We start from the raw sequence: 22697 nt of genomic DNA, 5'->3' as shown, positions 1-22697 counted from the left end.
AATCTTGTGATGTATGTTCGAAATCTTGTGATGTATATTCAAAATCTTGTGATGTATGTTCGAAATCTTGTGATGTATATTCAAAATCTTGTGATGTATATTCAAAATCTTGTGATGTATGTTCGAAATCTTGTGATGTATATTCAAAATCTTGTGATGTATATTCAATATCTTGTGATGTATATTCTTAAACTTGTGATGTATATTCTATAATCTTGTGATGTATGTTCGAAATCTTGTGATGTATATTCGAAATCTTGTGATGTATGTTTGATAATCTTGTGATGTATATTCGAAATCTTGTGATGTATGTTCGATATCTTGTGATGTATATTCGAAATCTTGTGATGTATATTCTATAATCTTGTGATGTATGTTCGAAATCTTGTGATGTATATTCGAAATCTTGTGATGTATATTCTATAATCTTGTGATGTATATTCAATATCTTGTGATGTATGTTCAAAATCTTGTGATGTATATTCAATATCTTGTGATGTATATTCGATAATCTTGTGATGTATATTCGAAATCTTGTGATGTGTGTTCTACAATTCAGTGATGCGTGCAATAAAATTGCATGACGCAACAGAAAAGTAAGGACAATTTTCATTGGTTAGAAATAACGAAAGTAGCCGCAGCGGTCGTAATGCACACATTGACACAACTTCGCAAGCATGAAATTGACGAATTCAACCTAAAGTCAAAATTATAGGTAATAGAAAAATTGTTTTGGTATCAAGAAGCACTAAGTGAGTCATAACGTGAAAAGTGGGAATCAAGAACATTAATTTGATTTGTTTGAAGGTACATCAAAAACAATTTAGTGGCTTATTGCTGGACTAAACAGCTAAAGGATGTTTTATCCTATTTTTACGTCCTCATATTGTAGTGATGTTGATTAATCGGTATGATTTATTCTATATTGGTGCTAATTAGAATAATCTAACTGTGTCTCGGGACAAACTCTCACCACGCAGGGTTCGAAATTGCATGGCCCATTGCAGCTGCATTGACCGTAGCCCTAGTCCAGGGACGACTTTGCAATAAATAAATAAATAACACGACAAATTTTTAGGAGAAGGGGAATGTCTGGAAAATATTTATTGCTATGCATCATTGAATATTGTCATTCACAAATTTGTCCAATTATTTTTATAGTAAATGTATTGAGCCGGGCTCATTTACAGGATAATGAACAAGGACTGTGGTGACAGTTTAAAATCACGTTCAGACGTTTAGAGAATATGTAATACACACAAAAATATCTCAATGGCATGTATAATATTAAATAGTTTTAAAAATAAAATAAAATATAGCTAGAAATTAACAGCGAAAAATATTTATCACGTATTGTGTCGGGGTAATACGGCTTTATATACAAACAGAAGTAAATAAACACCGATGCAGCAAGATTAAGGTCAAACGTCTCTGCATTGATGTGTCCTCAGCGGGGAGATTTGCATTAAGTCATTAATGATGTTCCCTGCATTTGTGTTAGCCTGATAGTACAACCTTTATTTATAGAATCAATCTAATTCAAATTAGATGTTAGATCCGCTTGCATACTCGCTACACTAACATCTAACAACATCCCGTTGAGGGTCACGTCAGAGGTCAAATTCTATCAATTAATCAAATCCCAGCTGGCAAAATCATCATATATTGTTGAAGCGAATAAATCTTGAGGCGTTCCGAATTTAACCTCTTACGTGACCCTCAATGGGATGACTTGTTAGATGTTAGTGTGGCGAGTATGCGAGCAGATCTAACATCTAATTTTAATTATATTGTTTATAGAATATGATGCAGACAGGGATACCTGGTGAAAACCTTTCGCACCCGTTGAATTATACTTTGTAAAATATTAGTCAAAGGAGCCAGGAAAAAATATTAAACAATTTAATATTATGATAAAAATATTCAATTTACTATTTCTTAAGGTGTTGAATGGATTTTGTTTTCTCAACAGCGGCTGGTGCACGTACCATACTTTTACTCGTAAACTCAATTTGGCGGTGAAGAAGCAGCATTTTCTGTTGCTCACCGTCGCAATAGCTGAGCATTGCTCTACGAGCAATGTGCCCGGCTAAAAATCATAATATTTGTAATGATATATCATATTCTAGACTTGACATACAATAAACAATGATAAGAATTATTGTTGCATATCTGCAGTGATTTTCTTTGATCTTTCTGTGGTGATAATTTATCCCATAATATCACATGTGTGATAATACTTTCCAAACATGTTTCAAAGTTTTTACACTCTTTATCATACAGTTTTAAAGAACAGTTTTATGAGCTCATAAGTATATTAAATGGTTAATTTATCAAAACCTGCATTTAAAAATTCAGAAGTCTTAAGTTAAACCAAATTGTCGAGGGTATTCTTAGTAAGGTATGTCAAAGGTCATGGTTAAGTGACTTTGTAAGGCTGGTATTTTTTCTTTAGTTTTATGGCAATCAGTGCACATGGTAAATAGCATAAAATTACTAATTAAAATGAACAAATGTAGTTCTATGTATGATGTATATAGAGACAATAATATTTCTTTTCTTTTTTCATTTTCAGGAACTTTACGTAGGTCTACAGTTTTAATTTTGGACTCATGCACTAGGAATATCATATCAGCAGAATTGTGCCACTGAATCAAAGGGAACTCTTTTTTTTTAGGTACGCATGATCGATGTAACTTCCTCGATGGTGTGTTGGCTGTTTGCCCATGTGTATTTCGGGGTATAGGTATGTTTAGTCTCAATTTTCTTTCTTAAAAGCCGCATAAGGGGTATATTTTTTCTGATCTCAAATTTTGTCTAAGCATTAATCTTTTTTCTCATTCATGAATTATCTGCTGAGAGTCTAGTTAATTAATTTATTTAATTAAAGCTATATAGTAACATATAGTGAAATTATTTCCTTGTGTGAGACCTAAAGAAAATCAGGTTACTCATTTTTATGACAATTTCTTTGATTTCAGGAGTAGCCTCCCCTTTTAAAGATCAAAAATGGTGATTTTACAGTGCGGCATGCAGTCTGGTCTTCAACGAAGAGTTTTGACACCTGTAATACCCATATTTCTACCATTCACCTCTGTAACCTTTGTTGAGTTCATCAGACTGGTAAGAAAAACAATATTGTTAATTGAAATAATTTTATCAAGATAAATAAAATAATTAATGAAAAAAAAATTACATGAACACTGACTCCCTCATATAAGAAAATGTCACATTTTACACATTGCAATTATACATCATTTACATATTCACATTTTCCCCATTTACACATGCAATTGAATAGATTTAGTGCTTAATAATACATAGCAACAATTATTACACGAATCCTAAGACAATTCACAAAATACATGAATGCATTAAACTGTGAAATACAGATTTCGTACATTTAATTAAAATGCACAACATCAGAACCCCCCCCCCCCCCTTCACAATCTTGCAACTTTCTTTTTAATTCAAAGTCACTAGGCAACACTAAAGATTTCCACTTATTGCTTTTCTGTCCAAGACAGGAAGTTGAGGAACAAAGTTGACAGGACATCCTGAACTGTCTTCGCTACCAGCTTATGAGGGAACCAGCTGCAGTGGACAAAGTATGTTACATCATAGGATAATAGGTAAGTCTCCGGAGTAGTGTTTGTAGCAATTCTCGTACTTGGTCCTGCATCGAAGATTCAGGACTATTGATATTTATCTCTGCTTGGTTTGGTTCTTCCCAGAAACATGTTACTGGTGGTGGTCCCTATATTCTTCTGGCTTTTGTGGTGAGGAATGTTTCATTTCTAGCTCTTTTCTGATCACATTTTGTCTATCTAGCTGTTTGTCTGTCTGTGTGTCCATCTGTCTGTCTGTAAACTTTTCATATTTTCGACTTCTTCTCTAGAACCCATGGACCAATTTCAACCAAACTTGCCAAAAAGCATCCTTGAGTGAAGGGGATTCAAGTTTGTTCAAATAAAGGGCCACACCCTCATTCAAGGGGAGATAATTGGGAATGAATGTAAATTTGATGGTATGTTTTAAAAATCTTGTTCTCAAGAACCACTGTGCCAGGAAAAATGAAACTTATGGAGAAACATCCTCAGGTAGTGTAGATTTAAATTTGTTCAAATCATGACCACCGGGGGGAGGGCGGAGCCACAATGGCTGACCAAAGTTTAACATAAAAATATATATAGGAAAATTCTTTAAAAATCTTCTTCTCAAGAATGACAAAGCCATAATTGATCCTATTTATATGGAAGCATCCTCAGGTAGTGTCGATTCAAGTTTGTTCAAATCATAACCCCCGGGGTAGGGCGGGGCCACAATGGAAGATCAAAGTTTTACATAGAAATATAAAGGAAAAATCTTTAAAAATCTTCTTCTCAAGAACAGCAAAACCCTGATTGATCATATTTATATGGAAGCATCCTTAGGTAGTGTAGATTCAAGTTTGTTCAAATCATGTCCTCGGGGGTAGGACGGGGCCACAAAGGATGATCAAATTTTATATAGAAATATATAGGAAAATTCTTTAAAAATAACCTTCTCAAGAAAAGCAAAGCCATGATTGGTCAAGGGACTACTTTTGGATTTAAACTTTTCAATAAAAAACCAATTTTTACTTTTTCCTAGCCACAGTGCTCAGGTGAGCGATGTGGCCCATGGGCCTCTTGTTTTTTTTTTTTTTTAAAAATGATCAATCATTAAATATAAATAAATCAGTTGTTAAAAAATTTGCTTCATATTTGAAGTGCCTTAAACCAACCCTCTGATGAAAGTGACCAGTGTTTTTTGCACCTTGGAAGGTTTATTGGTAAAATATAAGAAGGAAGTTATGATTTTGGCGTTACTATTGTTGTTATTTAAGTTTGATTCGATTTTTATATTACGAGTATTATGAAACTGTTATTTTGTTACTGACCGATGGTTAATTTTAATTGTGAACAAATGTACAAAGATGAGGAGTATAATATAGTTGGCTATGTATAATGCCCAATTTTTGAACATACTATGTAATAAATATTAATAACAACCTTTGAATAATTGGAAAGACAATATTATAAATATGATAGCATTTTTGTACATGAGCATACATTTTTGAAAGGAAAAATAAATTATTCAATTGCATTAAAAAAAATGTTTTGTTTCATATTCTTGCGAATTATCAGATCATTCTTCTATTATTTAAATACTCTGTCATTATGAAACCTTGTTAATAATTAAGTAAATATTAATTGTACATTTGCACCAATTTTTACATGGCATTTTCACACTAAGAATGCCACATGCAAAATTATATACAGGAACAATTCTGAACAAATATATGCAAGTGAGTTGTAAATTTGATATGTAATGCATACATTACAAAAACCCATGACAGTGTTCACTAAAATGAAATGTATGGACTCTTATATAAATACTTGGTATATGTGATATGGATATTATGGATGATATTTTTGAGAATGACACAAGTAATGAAATTTTTCAGCATTGAATTGGATTCTTGAACCAGAGCCATGTGAACCTGGTCCACCTGTACCTCTCATTGAAGACCTGTTAACATCACCAGAGTATGTTCATTCTGATACCCCTATGGTATGGTTACAGCATGCATTATCCCTCCATTAAAAGAGCTGCATTGGCAATGAAACAACCCAATGTGGTCGATTGTAAGGAAACATAGCATATCAGCTTCCAACTTTGGTGCAGTTCTCAGTTCTAAGCAAAGGCGGTAAGACGTGTGATTAAATTTTTGCGAAATAGACTTTTAAAATTACAGTCAAACTTTGTTATCTCAAACCCATTATCTCATATTTCATGGATATGTCAAAGTAATTTTGAAGTCCAAACCATTTATAAAAGACTGGGACATTTTATTCTTGATAACTCTTTATGTATTATTCTTGAATCCACGGATATTTCCAACATTTTTCTTGGTCTCATTGAGTTTGAGATAATGAGGTTCGACTGTAATGACTAGATATTTGTACATAAAGATGCAGGAAATATAAGATTAATAACCAAAAATCATATTTTCTTCTCCAGATTGACATTGTCACTGAAGAAACAGCTGATGTCGGCTTACAATCTGGAGTCCATCAAGGCTGTTGCATGGGGTATCACTCATGAAGATGATGCTTTGAGAAAGTATGAAAAGGACTTTGATGCAGCTGTAGAGCAGTCAGGTATACAGCACAAAATAACATTCATTCAACCTCTGACATGTTAACATTCAATGTGTCAAAACAAATAACAGGACTTATCCTGGTAAAAAAACAGAAATCAATTACTGAAGTCTAATTGTAAAAAAAAAACTAGAAATATGTCCATAGGACATGAATGCCCCGCCGAGGATATATTAGTAAAGCAACATGAAATTTGTACATGTATAAAATTTGATCAGTTTGGTTCAGGCAGGGCTTATAGTTGGGAATAAAAATGTAGGTCCAGCATCCGAAGCAAGTCTGGTAGTGTCCATCCCTAGATGCATCATCCATGCAAGTTTGGTCTAAGTAGGGCTGATAGTTCCTTAGGAATAAATCTGCTCCAAAAACTTCAACCTGGTCACTCATCTGGAAAATGTAGGTCAGATCCAGCATCCGAAGCAAGTCTGGTAGTGTCCATCCTTAGATGCATCATCCAAGCAAGTTTGGTCTAAGTAGGGCTTATAGTTCCTTAGGAATAAATCTGCTCCAAAAACTTCAACCTGGTCACTCATCTGGAAAATGTAGGTCAGATCCAGCATCTGAAGCAAGTCTGGTAGTGTCCATCCTTAGATGCATCATCCAAGCAAGTTTGGTCTAAGTAGGGCTTATAGTTCCTTAGGAATAAATCTGCTCCAAAAACTTCAACCTGGTCACTCATCTGGAAAATGTAGGTCAGATCCAGCATCCGAAGCAAGTCTGGTAGTGTCCATCCTTAGATGCATCATCCAAGCAAGTTTGGTCTAAGTAGGGCTTATAGTTCCTTAAGAATGGACCTGCTCCAAAAACTTTAATTTGGTCACTCATCTGGAAAATTTAGGTCAGATCCAGCATCCGAAGCAAGTCCGATAGTGTTCATCTCTAGATGCATCATCTATGCAAGTTTGTATCAACATGTAAAGTTTGATAACACCATCTTGAATGGTATGTTTAAAACAGAGCTAAACACTATTTAAGAAAAGTCAGGTCAAGGTCAAAGGAAAGGTCAAGGTCAAAAAATGTTGATGCAGTTGCATAGCTCTCATCAATATCTATCAGCATATGAAGTTTGATGAAAATATCTTGGATAGTTTCTTTGAAACTTAGCTTTGAACAGAGCTAAACACAAAGTGGGACGGAAGGACAGAAGGACAGAAGACGGACATGACAAACACTATATGCCCCGGCCATATTCATGGCGGGGCATAAATATTCAGTTACCAACATATTTCAGAAAATTTGCTTTTTGAAGTAGAAGGATTATGAAAGCTCTACTTAGACTTTGTTTGCATTACAAAATCAATTGTATTATGGTTTGTTTGCATTCAGTAGTATTATAATTTTTTCTGGAAAGGATATGGTTGCATGAATCCGGAGTGTTGGGAGCTTCACCTGATGGCTTAGTTGTTCGACCACCAACATGCAGTGTATTTTATCAAACTCCAGAAGCCAAAGACGCCATTCCTGATATTGTAGAGGTGAAGTGTCCATATACAGCATCGTCTTCAACAGTAGCAGATGGGGCACAAAATTTGAAGGATTTTTCATAGGTAAATAACATTAAAAATCTGTATTGTCCAGTACTTTGAAATTAAAAATCTTGGTGAGTAAATGATTTCAAAACATGTATTAATTTACAAGTGCAGCTGTTCAATATGGTATGAAGATATTGAAAAAGGAGGGGATATGTACTGGTATGACACAACTTAAGTGTTTTTTGATTTTTTTTTAGATCTTAAACAAGATACCCTGTGCCTGAAAACCAGTCACCCGTACTATCATCAAATTCAAGGCCAGCTACACATATGTAACAAAACATTCTGCGACTTAATTGTGTGGACAAGAGTAGACTGCATTGTGATTAGAATAGTAAAAGACATTGAATGGACAGCAAATGTTCCAAAGCTGATAGATTTCTACATTAACATTTTCATTCCAGCACTGATGGAAAACTGAGTTCTGGTTTGAACTTCTTGACACTTAGTTTTGTACCTCTAGAATTTTCTAACAATGGAAAATGGGTAATCATGTTAAATGTGTTGAATGTTCCCAAGTCTCATAAATGTATGATATGATATGTCACAATCCAATGAATCCATCATAAAACTTCTGGCTTATAAGACTATTTTAAATAGCAATGATGATTAATAAAATCTATGTACTACATAAAAAAAGAATATCAAAATTTAGAATCATTTTATTAATGAATTGAAGATGTTATTCTCAAAGTGAAAATGTAACATTTTTGTCTTTCTTAATAAATAAATTGTTGAAAACATGAATTTGTTGAGTTGTGCTTTAAAGGTAAATATACTTTAAACTAGAGATTTAAAATTATAAGTAAACCCTCTTCCAAATTATATTGTCAAATGAAGAATCGAATTGCCAAACATTCTTGTAATAAATCCATGCTAAACAAAAGGGATTTTCATTTTCTGAAGTACATGTATTACAACATACTACAAAGTTAACAAATATAACCATTGACATTGATAACAAATCAAAATTTGCTTATCCCTTGCACTTTGGTATGAATATCTTCACTGTTTAGTGTATACTGTCACACGCCAATGCAAATTTATAATAAGTACATGTATCTTTAAGTAATTTCTTTCAAAAGTGGAGCTTGCAAGTTTACAAGACAAGAACAGAGTTGAAATATTTTTGTTGAGATTGGTCTGTAAGTAGATGGTATGTGACAGAGAATCTCGTAATTCTTTATCCTCTCGTTGGCTCTTTCCACATGAATAAGTGCTTTAGCAATCTTGTAACAGTGCTGCTTCTTGTATGGTAAACTGGCCTCATGTCGATAAAAGAGCTTTTATAATTAAGCAGACACCCTGGGGCAACTGGTCATGAATGGTGAAACCTTTGACCACCAAAATAAGGTCTCCAGCTTTGAACTTTCGTAAAACTTGGCTGTGACGTACAATAGCTACATCAGAAGTAGAACCTGGGTACAGCATGGAGCAAAATGTAAGTGCACCATTTGGAGGCACGCAAGTTACTGCTTTAAAAGTATGGCAACTTTTGTACATACTGTAGGCCATGGCCTGATTATCCATATGTGTTGGGATGTCCTGGGTTGTTTCATTTGCATCCATGGATGCTCTAGCAGAGGAAAAATCCTCAAAAGATTTTGGCAGAGACCCTGAAAAAAAGTTGGAAAAAAATTAATTTGATTATTTGTAATTGTGTAAAAAAATTGTGTTACAGTCAATCTTTCAAGAATACAATAAATTTAACTGCATTAAATTTTTGCAAGTCATTATGATAAATTTTAAAACAAACCTTTGCATTTAAGCCGACTTGGAAAACATTCTACGCTACATTCTACACTACGCCATCAGACAGCATCTTGTATAGGGAAAAGACCACTAATTATTTTCCCATAGAACTCCATACAAACCTTAGGCCCTCTCAGTACTTTACTATGACAATTTCAGAAAAATCTTTAGCATCATTTCAAACTTTGTTCTAAGCCCTAACAAAAAATACTGAAAAAAATATATGGTCCCATGGCGTTTATAGGTCAAAATTGCAGTTATTTTCAACTTATAGAGATTCGCAGTAAATAACACGCGGCATAAAAAATTAACCCCCACTCCTAAAATCTTCCCTGGCATTTCTATAGTTTCTGTAATATTCCCTCATCCCATCATTTATTTCAAAGGTCATTAATTTTACTTTAAAATGAAAACAATTAAATACCTGATTTCAGCCAATGGCGTAACGCCTACCCATTCAGTATTCGGTTTAATGTTCCATAACAAACAAAGCCATGTGTGCATCCGGGGATTTGGTGCTCTCATTCCTATACTTACATACTTACCTGTCCCAGAATTAGTCAATTGTGGTAATTTCAAAGACTATACACCTACCTGTGAACATGTATGAAATTTGAGTCCTGTGACTTCAGTGTATTGGATACTGTGACCATCTCAAATGATGACACCTTACTGCTACCAGCACAATTCAAAGGAGTGAATGACGTCTGGGCCGATGATGATATTTGGATATATTGGTGACTGTAATAAATAAAATATTTGTACAATGAATTGTTTTTGTGCTTTGATGTTAATAAAGTGATATTAAGTCAAAATTGAGTCAATAATTTCATAAGGGTGGATTCTACCCAGAATTAGGTAAAAAGCTCCAAAATTGGATAAATCATAGTTAATTAAGCAAAATTCAAAGGTTTTAAAAAGACTGATATAGAATTTTTTTATGCTTATGCAAAGTATATTTTTTAAGACTCTGATATACTAATTGATTCTTATCTAATCCCTCCTATTGCTTAAGTATGTACAAAAAAGTTTCCCCACCCCCCAGTGAAAAACACTTAAAGAAATAGCAGGTGCCCCCTTTTATTTTTGTTTACAATTAATTTAGACAAGTTTAAATCAATCCTTTTGATAACGAATCAAAGTTCAATGTCTGTAGTCTTATACATTACAATCAGAAGCTACTTTTTGAATTTTATTCTAAGAAAAGGAGAATTTAAATAATTTTTTTTAAAAATTAAAGAAAAGCAAAAACTGAACCCAAAATGTACTTTACAATAAGAGGCTGGAAAGTTAATAAATAAAATTTTTACCTGCAATGTACAGAAAACTGTCCGACAAAATACATCGGGTGGGTAGGGAGTCTCCATTTTCTTCTTATATAGAGAAAATGCCCCTGCTGATCAGAGACCTAAACTCCCAAATAATAACAAAATATGTTAACATAACAGTCAATCTAAGATGTTCATCCCTCAATGGCAACAAGTTTTCATTACAGTAACTGAAATTGTTAGGAAATAGGAAATCACAATTGGAATTCCTTTAAATGTACCTTCTCTTCGTTGTATTTAATATCGTGGATTGATATTGGCTTCCTTTTACTAGACTCTATTTTTAGGGCAAGCAATTCCTTTTCCAGTTGTATTTCTGTTGAGAGGCGCTGCATTTCTTGAGTACAGTTAAATGTGCAGGATGCTGAGTAGTTGTGCTCTGATATCAACTGAAAATATATTGTAAATCATGTACAGTTAAAAGAACTTTATATATTATTAAAAATTATTGAAAATGTTTCAGTGTTGGTCATTTGTCATCATTGGTGTTTTAAATGAGCTTTACTTTTTCTTGATATTGACATTTTGGTGCTTGTGGAATCTGCAACTGGTCCATCTGTGAAGATGACAGGGACTCCTCACTTTTGAGTTTTTTCCTCCTTTGTAAAATAATTAAACTTGAATTATTTTTTTATTCAGTTGTAAGCTACTCTGTTTATACATGTACCCTTTTAAAGATTTTTAGTAAAATATTCTCAATTAAACTCCACCCACCCACCATCCAAAAACAAGATGTCGGTCATATTTTGAAAAATAATTTCACCTTTTTGTACATTCAGGATCAGAGAAATCCATGGCCTTTCCTTCATTCCATGCAAAATATGCAGGGTCCCCCTCCTTCTTACCATCCTTAAAGTGGCAGGAGCAGATGCGATCATTCTGATCTCCTGGTTGGCGATCAGCTCATCTAAAAATATACATTATACAAAGACTGAGTGAAGGAGAATTAAAAAGCAAAACATGTTCATTTAGCATGTTATTATCAAATAGCCTAAATGACTTATTTTTTCATTATTTTTTTTTTTAAATGTTACATTTACTTGCAAGTACAAGATAACCATGTGCATAACATTAACTAATCCGAGATTCCTCTGACTCTAACCCCCGCTTTTATATTGTGACTTGTGCGCACAAGTCACAATATAAAAGCGGGGGTTAGAGTCAGAGGAATCTCGGATTAAACATTAACAAACGGTAACAGTATTTGGTAGTAATAATACGAAATAAAATGTCATAAAAACAGCTGTTAAACAAAAATTAATCTTGCTACAAATTGCACAGTTTTTGTAGTATGTACTCTTCATTATTCTTCTGCTATATTGATTACTACGAGATTTAACTTTTTAGCATGCATGTATAAATACTGTATCTGACAATGCAGCATCGTGACATATCGTTACAAGTACCTACAAATTTTGTCAATACATCTACGTTTACTGAGTTTTTTCCCTAGCAGGCCGAAATATCTCCATCATGTCACCAGGAACAACACTCGTGCATCTCGTAATTAGTGCTGCAATAAACAAACTTATGTGTTTTTTCTCACCTGCATGGTTTTCCCGACGCTTCAGCTACTTTCGTTATTTCTAACCAATGAAAATTGTCCTTACTTTTCTGTTGCGTCATGCAATTTTATTGCACGCATCACTGAATTGTAGAACACACATCACAAGATTTCGAATATACATCACAAGATTATCGAACATGCATCACAAGATTTCGAATATACATCACAAGATTATCAAACATACATCACAAGATTTCGAATATACATCACAAGATTTCGAACATACATCACAAGATTATAGAATATACATCACAAGATTTCGAATATACATCACAAGATATTGAATATACATCACAAGATTTTGAACATACATCACAAGATATTGAATATACATCACAAGATTATAGAATATACATCACAAGATTTCGAATATACATCACAAGATTTCGAACATACATCACAAGATTATAGAATATACATCACAAGATTTCGAATATACATCACAAGATATCGAACATACATCACAAGATTTCGAATATACATCACAAGATTATCAAACATACATCACAAGATTTCGAATATACATCACAAGATTTCGAACATACATCACAAGATTATAGAATATACATCACAAGTTTAAGAATATACATCACAAGATATTGAATATACATCACAAGATTTTGAACATACATCACAAGATTTTGAATATACATCACAAGATTTCGAACATACATCACAAGATTTTGAATATACATCACAAGATTTTGAATATACATCACAAGATTTCGAACATACATCACAAGATTTTGAATATACATCACAAGATTTTGAATATACATCACAAGATTTCGAACATACATCACAAGATTTTGAATATACATCACAAGATTATCGAATATTGCAACGTTTGACATGCCATACACGTGTTGCCGGTGACTACAAATGCCGCACTGGAAAACAATCATTCAATACGATTGGTCAGTGTTATCGGGGTATTGTTGGATTTTGTATTTTATATGCAAAGTAGTATTGATGTCATTCAAACCAAACATCCAATCGATGAATAATATGGTAATCAATTTGAGAAATTTTTACCACGGTCGATCAAGCAAACTGACACGCTGTTATTGGAATGATAGTAATACCTAAGAACACCGGTAATTCAAAAATTAAACAATTCTTAAGTATCAGTCAGACAGTCACATTATCCAGCGATGGGGTATACGATGAGAAACCGATGCGTTTTTTGATGAAAATGGCGTGGTTGCCGGCCGGGCACCACTAGTGATCGGAAGGTGACTGAGGTCATTTTGCGAATCGGTGGGGTCATCGGTAGGACATAATTCGTAGTTAAAATTCAGCGATGTCTCCAACGATGCCTTACATCGCTCCTCATCGGCAACCCATCATTAACACATCTTTCACGGATCGGCCGATGTATGGCCGAGCATCGTCCAATATCCGTTGAATCTGAGGTCATCGGGGGGGTTGAGTGGTGTCCAACAGATAACGGCCGATCATCGGCCGATGTTCGACCAAACATTGGCCCGTAGTCAACCGATGTTCGAACGATGTTCACCAATGTATGAGCGATGTAATATACCTCGGCCGATTATCCTGGAACATCGTTTTATGATCAGCAATGCTTCGCTGGGCCTTTGAAAGTCCGGCCGGCAACCACGACATTTTTATCATTAAAGGCATTGGTTGCCCATCGATTACCCATCGCTGGATAATGTGACTGATACTTAAACGCTACTAGACCGATGTGGACCGATGTTAAGGCATCGTTAACACCACGGATTACCAACGATTACCACCGGTCTACGGCTACCGGCCGGGAAATGTGACCTAGGCATTAGTCGGCCAACAGTCGCCCGATCATCGTTCGCTAAGTCGCAGTTTGATTTTCACCGTCGGCCGACATTTACGAAAACCCAATTCCTAAAAGTCGACCGACCGACGACCGACTTTACAACTTGTTTGCCGAGGTCGGACGATAATCGAAGGTTTGTTGACAAACTATTCAACGAAAAAATCAGCTACACACGCAGGAAAAATTATAACATGGCCCGACAGACACAAAATCGGTCGTCCGACGAAAAAATGGGTCAAACTTGGGCAAGACAACGGCCGAAGAACAGTCGACTATTGCCCAAAGAATCCTATTTTTGCCTAAAAAACCGTCGGCCGTTGGTCGTTTTTGGAAATGTGTCTGAAGTTTAAGCAAAATAATTTTCAATTGATATAGAAAATCTTTGAATGAGTGGGTATTGGTCCAGACTTTCTTGCTACTTTCGGCCGATTGGTATCTCATCTTACTTCGGCTGTAATATGTAAGGAACCAATAAACCGGTATTAGTTTCCCCGTATTCCCTGTATTACAGTGTACTCAGCTGATTTCCATTCGTAATTCAACATAAGATTTTTTTAAATGTCAAATTCATGTTTCCTCTTATGGAGTTTAGTCCTTTCGACATGAAACTTTGCATTTATATATCAAATAATAGATATTGCATTGTCGAAAATTTTACTTAAGCGATGCTACACTTTGAAAATATTTTAACCTTTTTTTTTGGCTTATTCCTTGGGAATGAGTATAACATCATTATAATATCTTCCACTTGGAGCTGTTGATCCTTGACCAAAACTTGGAATGTTAGAAGAATTCAAACACTTTTTTCCTGAAAGGTACGTTTGCAATAATGCGCAAAAGTGATTGCGCACTAGATTTGTCCTCAACAAATAACTAATGTAACGAATAATAACCGAAAGGGTAAATTGATAAATACTTGATGTATTTTCCTATTCTCATGCGAGATTAAATTATTTATGTGTTGATCAGAGTCAATTAGCAAAAATGTATATGATAACAAAAGACTGAACTCTTTAATCAACCTAAACTTCAGGATCTGATGGCGTAAAACAATAGACAAAACGGTTTGTTCCCATCTCGCCTTAACTGTAAAATTTAGCATTCCCATTTCTCCTTAGTAAGCTCTCAGGTGAATTAAGGTGATGAAGATTTAATACATGTATATTTAGCATAAAGTATTTTTTTGGTACAACACTTATTATTTCATTCACAGTATTTATAAATTCCCATTAATTGTTAAATTCAATCTAAAAAATTTTATCATTTAAATTTTATATCAACCTAGTAATGATATTTACAAATACTAAAATTCCCATTTCGCCTTAGTACTTTTTAACTTTTTCTTACCTGTATTTCACAATTAAGGCGAAATGGGAACACACCGACAAAACTGGCATAATTTTTGACGATATTCTTAGTATTTTTTTGACAAGCATGTTCATGTGCAAATTGTGGCTCTGATACATGCCATTGTATATTAAATTATTGCATCCTACTTTGTATCTACAACCTTGAGCATATTTGTTTTGTTTCTTTGTTTATCGTCCTCCTGAAAGAAATTAATGTGTGTCAGTCTGTAATATTTTGTATTCACAGCAAAATTTGCAGATTTCAAATTAGTCTTAAAAAGCCGTTAAACAAATATTCATGTTTCCTAATTTTGATTAAGATGAAAGAATTATCTATTTCCAGATGAATAGTTGGAAGAAACACTTAATTTGGCGCGATACAGGTATAACATGAAAGAAGAAGGGTAATCATCCCATTTTGTCTTCTTCTTGTTTTGTCACAATCCTTGATTGTTGTTAATGACGGTAAACTTCTTTACATTCTGTCAGAATAAATTCAGTCTGTTGTGCGTTCAGCTCAATCGATATATGCTTCCTGGAATCTTAAGACAGCCCCCGTATTATGATATATTGCATATTATTGGTCCACCAATACTCACCTACAGTATCGTAACAACTAGTCGTAAGAAATATAAACAGAATTGTTTTCACAACTAATTGTCATTTTCTCGCTACCATGGATTCTAATTCAAAGATTGATCTTTCCACAAATGTTTGATGTAGTTTTTCTCGTATGAAGATCAAGCATAAATGTTAAAACCTGAAAAAAAAAACTAGATACCTGTGAATTGAGGTGACTTTTGGACTTTTGAGACATGGATGGGAATACGACTTTAAATGACTCTTATTTGGTTCGTCAGATGATGCCTGAGCCACCAGCCTATATCTTCATCCTGGCTAGTGTCTTCTATTCTTTGACCTTCGTGATTGGATTCATCGGAAACATTTTTGTCGTCACCCTCGTATTTGGTTTTAAGCGGATGCAGAGTAGAATGAACTATTTCTTCGTTAATCTTTCGATAACCGACATGCTTATTCTGTTGGTTTGCATGCCTTCGGCCACAGTTGATCTCTTTGCAAAAGAAGTTTGGTACTTCGGCGAGTTCATGTGTAAGTAGTGGTTTTTAAGTTGAAAGTGAAATATTTTTGTTGCAGTCCGGCATAAAAGCATATAAATGAAAAATTGCGAACCCACAGCATAGTTATAGGACGTTAGCATGAGTGTGTATCAAATTAAAATATTACACAAGAAACTGCAAGAAAATAATAAATTATGCAAGAGAGTACGATTACTGACGCAAGTGCATTTAATTTTTAGCTCTAAAATCTTAATAGGCAATCTGATTAATTACAATTGCAATGGTATTATTTTTCAAAAAAGCGTGGTTGTATAAAATTATCACCAGAATCTTCAGGTGGATATATTGTTTAATACATGTACGTGGGCAATATTAAAGTTTTTGCGGGCAAACATACAGATATACAGAGAGACAGACAGAGAGGGCAAAAAGTATAGACCCTCGAATCTTTGATTAAGGGGGCATAAAAACTTCCATCCAAAAGAACGGTTTGGTAAAGGTTCTTGACACGACACATTTAAAATTAAAAATTTTGATTCCTTTTTATAAAATTATAATACATGTAACAGGATATTTTTGTAAAAAAGCGTAAATACCGACAATAAAACAAAGACCTCTCGAAGTGACGATTAAACCCTGTACCATTATTAATGTAGAGTATTCATTTTACAGGTAAAATGGTTCATTACACAGAAAACGTCCTTACTCTGGCATCTGTTATGACGATTCTTGCCATAACTGCAGACCGTTTCAAGGGAATTTGTCACCCTATCCTTTCCAAAGGACACTGGACCAACATTCGTGTATCAGTGGTCATTGCCATTGTTTGGATTCTGGCCATAGTGTGCAGTTTACCTACGTTCTTTTTTCCTGTTTTCAAAGATTCCACATGGGTAGATGGTACCCCAATAAAAGTTTGTCGAATTCCTATCAACAAAGAATGGAAAGTAGGTTTCCTTCTGGCCATATTTATTCTTTTCTTTGCCATACCGTTTTTCGTACTCGCCGGACTAATTTTCTGCATGGGTCGCGCATTATTGTGGCAGCACAACCTCCAAGAAGGTCGCGCGGACAAGGAAGCTTTGTATACTCTGAACAAACGTCGGCGGGTTGTCGTTATGCTCATTCTTGTTGTAGTAGCCTTCTTTTTGTGCCTCTTGCCACAACGCATATTGGGACTGTGGATTATTTTCACAGAGCGGTCAAATTTGGCGTCTCTTGGTCTAGAGGGATACCTAAACCTCGTAACTTTTACCCGTGTAATGGTGTACATAAACAGTGCCATGAATCCGGTAATTTATAACTGCATGTCCACCAAATTCCGTGGAGCCTTAAAGGATCTCTGTTATAGAAGACGCCATTATAATTCCATCAGTCGTACGCACGCCATAACTTTGACTACCATTCCTTCATCAGGATCGTGCCATTCCACCCGCTAATGAAGAGCCTTCGTCTTAATTAAGATGAATCATAAAAAAGTTGTTCTCACTTCTACTTTTGTACGTGATACTATGGCATATAGTGACAAAATCGACATTTTGCTTTATAAATTTAAGTTTGGTCTGTTTGCATTTGATAAGATACATAATAATGCAATAAGTTGTTATAATTTCAAACAAAAGTGAATTTATTTGCAGAAATAGACATACGCTGTAGAGGATTACTAGTACATTATATGTGTGAGTGTCTACGTAACTTTTGATTTAAATTTCGTTATACTTGGCGTTTTGTAAATAAAAAAAGTAATTACATTCCGTGTGTATGTTTTATTTAAGATGAATTATTTGAGCTAAGTTCATTTATTGTCATTATTAAAAGGTTTCTGAAAGCTAGTGTTTCATTTGCGGTGTGCATGGCCCAAACGAACTATTTAGAATTGGTTGTCCTTTGCAAAACCTTTTCGTACATCCTTTTAGGGATCGTATGGTTTTATTCATATGTTAAAGGAAGAAAACAGCTGCATCGGGACTTGAAATTTACTTCAGCTTACTGACAGATTATTATTAGAGTTTGGGTCTTGGCGCATCCATCAATTTAATTGAAGTTTTAATAAGTTTTAATAAATTAAGAGCGAAACCAGTAGAAGTTTTACAAGAAGAGCTTACCTCGATGCCAACTGGTATTTGATGAAGTCTTGTATGAATGAAAAATCCTGTAGATGACGTAAACGAACAAATAATCAATCATAAAAGGCATATCCTCTGGTTGCATATTGATGTTTATGTAACTCACTATGTTATATTTAATCCGAATTATCGTATTCCATACTAGATGATCCATGGTCTTTTAACATAGACTGACGTCTTGGCAGTTAACAGGTACATGTACTCCCCGCGTACTTATATTCATGTAAAACATTTATCTGGTGACCATTTGTCTCTTCAATGCCTTTTCTTCTTATCGCATCGATGTTTTACATTAATTAGTGTCCTCAGTTCTCAACATTTATATAGCACAAAAGGTAACCCCGGGTAATTTACAATTTTGTTTATTTTGAAGAATTGAGTAACAAGTTTTTCCCTTCCTACACATCAAAATTAGACAAACTCACATGTGTGTTGAAAAAAGTTTATTTATCAAACCATGATAACATTCTGAACAAATCAAATCAAAACTTATTCAAACTTTTTAAGTTCTTTAAGTTTTTTAAGTTTTACAGTTCCAGTTTAATAAAATGGATTTCAAAATGTTGATAACCAAATTGCAGTTTCCTTATACAAAAATGGAATAAACATTGTAAAACTGTGATTATTATTGTTTTACAAACAGCGTGACAGTTTGCTTGATGGGGCGTGCTAAAATTTTGTGTGCTGGTTATCATTTTGCTCATCGATTGGATCAATGAAATCAATACTAATTTGCATATGAAACTCGGAATACAAGAATAGCCTGATAATACTGACCAATCACATTGAATGATTGTTTACCAGTACAGCATTTGTAGTCAGCAGCAACACGTGGTCAGTCAAAGCCCATTTTCTGTCTTCAAAAAAGCATACATGTATTATATTTGTTGTGATTTGACCGGATGGGTTTTTAGATATGTATAAGAAAATTTAAAGTATGGAATTAGTAAGGCTACTCTGTTTCTGTTGTACTATATATGTACGTTGCTCTATCAATATCATCATTATAGGAAGTAAAACTTGCTTTGTCCGTTCACGTGTTATTGTTGTTTATTCAATGCGATTGGTTAGTATTGTCAGGGGTATTGCTGTGTTCTGTGTTTCATATGCAAAGTATTATTGATTTCATTGAAATCAAACATCCAATCGATGAGTAAAATGATAATCAGGCATACGAAATTTCAGCACGCCCTATCAAGCAAACTGTCACGCTGTTTGTAAAACAATAATAAGTTCCATTATATCAACATAGGTAATCAGAGATTACAGAGCTCACCTCAACGAATGTTGTCTTTAAGTAAGGCAAAATCACACAATTAACCAACAAAAAGTATATATCCAAAAATGCAACATTTATGCAATTTTGATCTGATATTTTGGAATAGACCTATATAAAAACTTCAAACTAGTTCTTCATCATGAAAACATAATTACAATCCAGCATCTGAAGCAAGTCTGGGAGTTTTCATCCCTTGATGCATCATTTGTGCAAGTTTGGTTTATATAAGCCTTATAGTTTTTTGGTAATAGACCTGCAGCCATAACTTTTACCAGGTCCATTATCTTGAAAATATATGTCGAACTCAGCATCTGAGGCAAGTTCATTAGGGTACATCCTAAGATGTATCATTGATGCAAGTTTGCTCAACATAGGGCTCATAGTTACTTGGAAATGAAACCTGTATAAAAAACTAACCTTTTCAATAATCCAGAAAATGTAGGTCAGATACAGCATCCGAAGCCAGCGTGGTAGAATGCACCCTTAGATGTATAATCCATGCAAGTTTGGTTATTAAAGAGCTCAAAGTTACTTGGAAATGAATCCTGCACCAAAAACTTTAACACGTTCACTCGTGCGGAAAATGTAGGTCAGATTCAGCATCCAAAGCAAGTCTGGTAGTATGCATCCTAAGATGTATCATCCATGCAAGTTTAGTCATTATAGGCTCATAGTAACTTGAAAGTGAATTCTGCACCAAAAACTTTAACATGTTCACTCATCCGGAAAATGTAGGTCAGATTCAGCATTCGAATCAAGTCTGATAGTATGCATACTAAGATGTATCATCCATGCAAGTTTGGTCATTATAGGGTTCGTAGTAACTTGGAAATGAAAACTGCACCAAAAACTTTAACCTGTTCACTCAACCAAAAAATGTAGGTCGGATTCAGCATCCGAAGCAAGTCTGGTAGTTTGCATCCTTAGATGTATCATCCGTGCAAGTTTGGTCATTACAGTGCTCATAGTTACTTGAAAATGGGACCTGCACCAAAAACATTAACCTGTTCAATCATGCGGAAAATGTAGGTCAGATTCAGCATCGAAAGCAAGCCTGGTAGTGTGCATCCTTAGATGTATCATCCATGCAAGTTTGGTCAACATAGGGCTTACAGTACCTTGGAAATGAGACCTACACAAAAAACTGCACCAAAAATGTTAACCTGCACCAAAAACATTAACTTGGTCATTCCTTCGCTGAAATTGCAGCATCTGAAACTTTGACTGGTACAATGAAACACACTAGAAACACCTTCCATGCATCTATAATCAATGTAGGACATAGAAGTACCTAAAAAGAAAACTGCCCCAAAAAACTTAACCTTAGCATGGGACGCCGACACCGACGCCGAGGGTATTACATAAGCTCCCCCAACTTCGTTGAGGTCAGCTAATAATGGATGCTACAATGTTAATTTGCAAATGAAGTTACAGTATCGCAAAGGAGGGATTTGTCTAAGTAAAGGAACATTAGTAATCAGCAAACAAATCACACATAAAATACAAAAAGTAAAACAAGATGTGTTTGTGAAACACTGATGCCCCCGTATGGCAACAGAGTGAACATTAAACTTTTCTTAAATGCAAATTTTATATATTGGTACCTTACCAAAGTAGAATCTCTTAACTGGAAATAAATTGTGAAATATGAAAACCCTATCACCATCTGTTCCCAAGTTATGGCCAGGATAAAGTTTTTCAGAAGTACAGAATTCTTCGAAATCAAGGTCAGAAGGTCAGGGTTATTGGTATCAAATAAAAGGTCTTGCCACAAAAAATACAAATGTGAAGTATGGAAGCCCTTGCCCTAACCGTTCAAAAGTTATGGCAAAGGTTAAAAAGAATTTAAAAGTAGGTCAAACTTCAAGATCAAGGTCAGAAGGTCAAGGTTTTTGGTATTTAATGAATTTTCTTGTCACAAAGATTACATATGAAGTATGAAAGCCCTAGCCCTTACCGTTAAAAAGTTATTGCCTAGGTCAATGTTTTCCATAAGTCCGGAAATCTCTAAGGTCAAGGTCAAAAGGTCAAGGTTATTGGTATCCAATGAAAGGTCTTGTCACAAAGAATACAACTATATAGTATGGAAGCTCTAGCTCTAACCGTTCAAAAGTTATTGCCTAGGTTAAAGTTTTTTTTTTCATAAGTCAGGAAATCTCGAAGGTCAAGGTCAAAAGGTCAAGGCTATTGGTATCCAATGAAAGGTCTTGCCACAAAGAATACATGTTTGTATTATGGAAGGCTTAGCTCTAACCGTTCAAAAGTTATTGCCAAGTTTAAATTTTTCTTACGTCCAGAAATCTCTAAGTTCAAGGTCAAAAGGTTATTAATGAACGGTCTTGCCACAAAGAATAAATATGTGAAGTATGAAAGCCCTAGCTTTAACCGTTCAAAAGTTATGGCCAAGGTTGAAAATTTTAAAAAGTAGGTCAAACTCCAAGGTCAAAGGGTCAAAATTCTTGATATCAAATGAAAGGTCTTGTCTTGTGACAAGGAAGGATATGGAAATAACGAACAGTATTCAATCTCAACGTCCATTAAACAAATATACAAAATAAGAGCAGAGCAAACACGGACCTCCGAAACATCAGAGGTGGGATCAGGTGCCATGGAGGAGTGAGCATCCCCTGCCGACCGGTCACACCCGCCGTGTGCTCGTTGTCATAATCAGGATATAACGGAAA

General features: G+C 34.7%; 2 protein-coding genes and 1 pseudogene across 3 annotated transcripts; 2 read left to right on the top strand and 1 right to left on the bottom strand.

Annotated features, from left to right (window-relative positions):
* The first annotated feature begins 2575 nt into the window (after positions 1-2575).
* Positions 2576-7955, top strand: LOC134241926 (uncharacterized; annotated as a pseudogene).
* Positions 7956-8363: 408 nt separating this feature from the next.
* LOC134241925 (uncharacterized) lies at positions 8364-12502 on the bottom strand. 2 transcript variants are annotated; one of them, XM_062723933.1, is made up of 7 exons: positions 12344-12502; positions 11561-11704; positions 11303-11396; positions 11019-11186; positions 10780-10877; positions 10064-10210; positions 8364-9333 (listed from the first exon to the last, which is right to left on the bottom strand). In XM_062723933.1, the coding sequence occupies exons 2-7, from the start codon at positions 11590-11592 to the stop codon at positions 9312-9314; spliced, it is 561 nt and encodes a 186-aa protein (XP_062579917.1). In that variant the 5' UTR covers positions 11593-11704; positions 12344-12502; the 3' UTR covers positions 8364-9311. The 2 variants fall into 2 exon arrangements, with proteins under 2 accessions (XP_062579917.1, XP_062579918.1); XM_062723934.1 differs by lacking the exon at positions 12344-12502 and adding an exon at positions 12204-12320.
* Positions 12503-15868: 3366 nt separating this feature from the next.
* On the top strand, positions 15869-18131 carry LOC134241930 (growth hormone secretagogue receptor type 1-like). The gene is made up of 2 exons (XM_062723938.1): positions 15869-16639; positions 17281-18131. The coding sequence occupies exons 1-2, from the start codon at positions 16345-16347 to the stop codon at positions 18045-18047; spliced, it is 1062 nt and encodes a 353-aa protein (XP_062579922.1). The 5' UTR covers positions 15869-16344; the 3' UTR covers positions 18048-18131.
* The last annotated feature ends 4566 nt before the right edge of the window (positions 18132-22697 follow it).

The sequence above is a fragment of the Saccostrea cucullata genome, unplaced genomic scaffold, assembly GCF_032062105.1.
Source record: "Saccostrea cucullata isolate Sc308-1 unplaced genomic scaffold, CSIRO_AGI_Scuc_v1 ctg5613, whole genome shotgun sequence".
NCBI lineage: Eukaryota > Metazoa > Mollusca > Bivalvia > Ostreida > Ostreidae > Saccostrea > Saccostrea cuccullata.
This window is presented reverse-complemented; position numbering and strand designations above follow the sequence as displayed.

Bases quoted from the DNA above. Each gene is read 5' to 3' on its own strand.
- LOC134241925 (XM_062723933.1), bottom strand. From the start codon at position 11,592: ATGGATTTCTCTGATCCTGAATGTACAAAAAG. The intron at 11,397-11,560 runs GTGAAATTATTT...TATTTTACAAAG, and splicing joins GATCCTGAATGTACAAAAAG to GAGGAAAAAACTCAAAAGTG. The intron at 11,187-11,302 runs GTAAAGCTCATT...ATATATTTTCAG, and splicing joins AATGTCAATATCAAGAAAAA to TTGATATCAGAGCACAACTA.
- LOC134241930 (XM_062723938.1), top strand. From the start codon at position 16,345: ATGGATGGGAATACGACTTTAAATGACTCTTATTTGGTTCGTCAGATG. The intron at 16,640-17,280 runs GTAAGTAGTGGT...TTCATTTTACAG, and splicing joins GTACTTCGGCGAGTTCATGT to GTAAAATGGTTCATTACACA.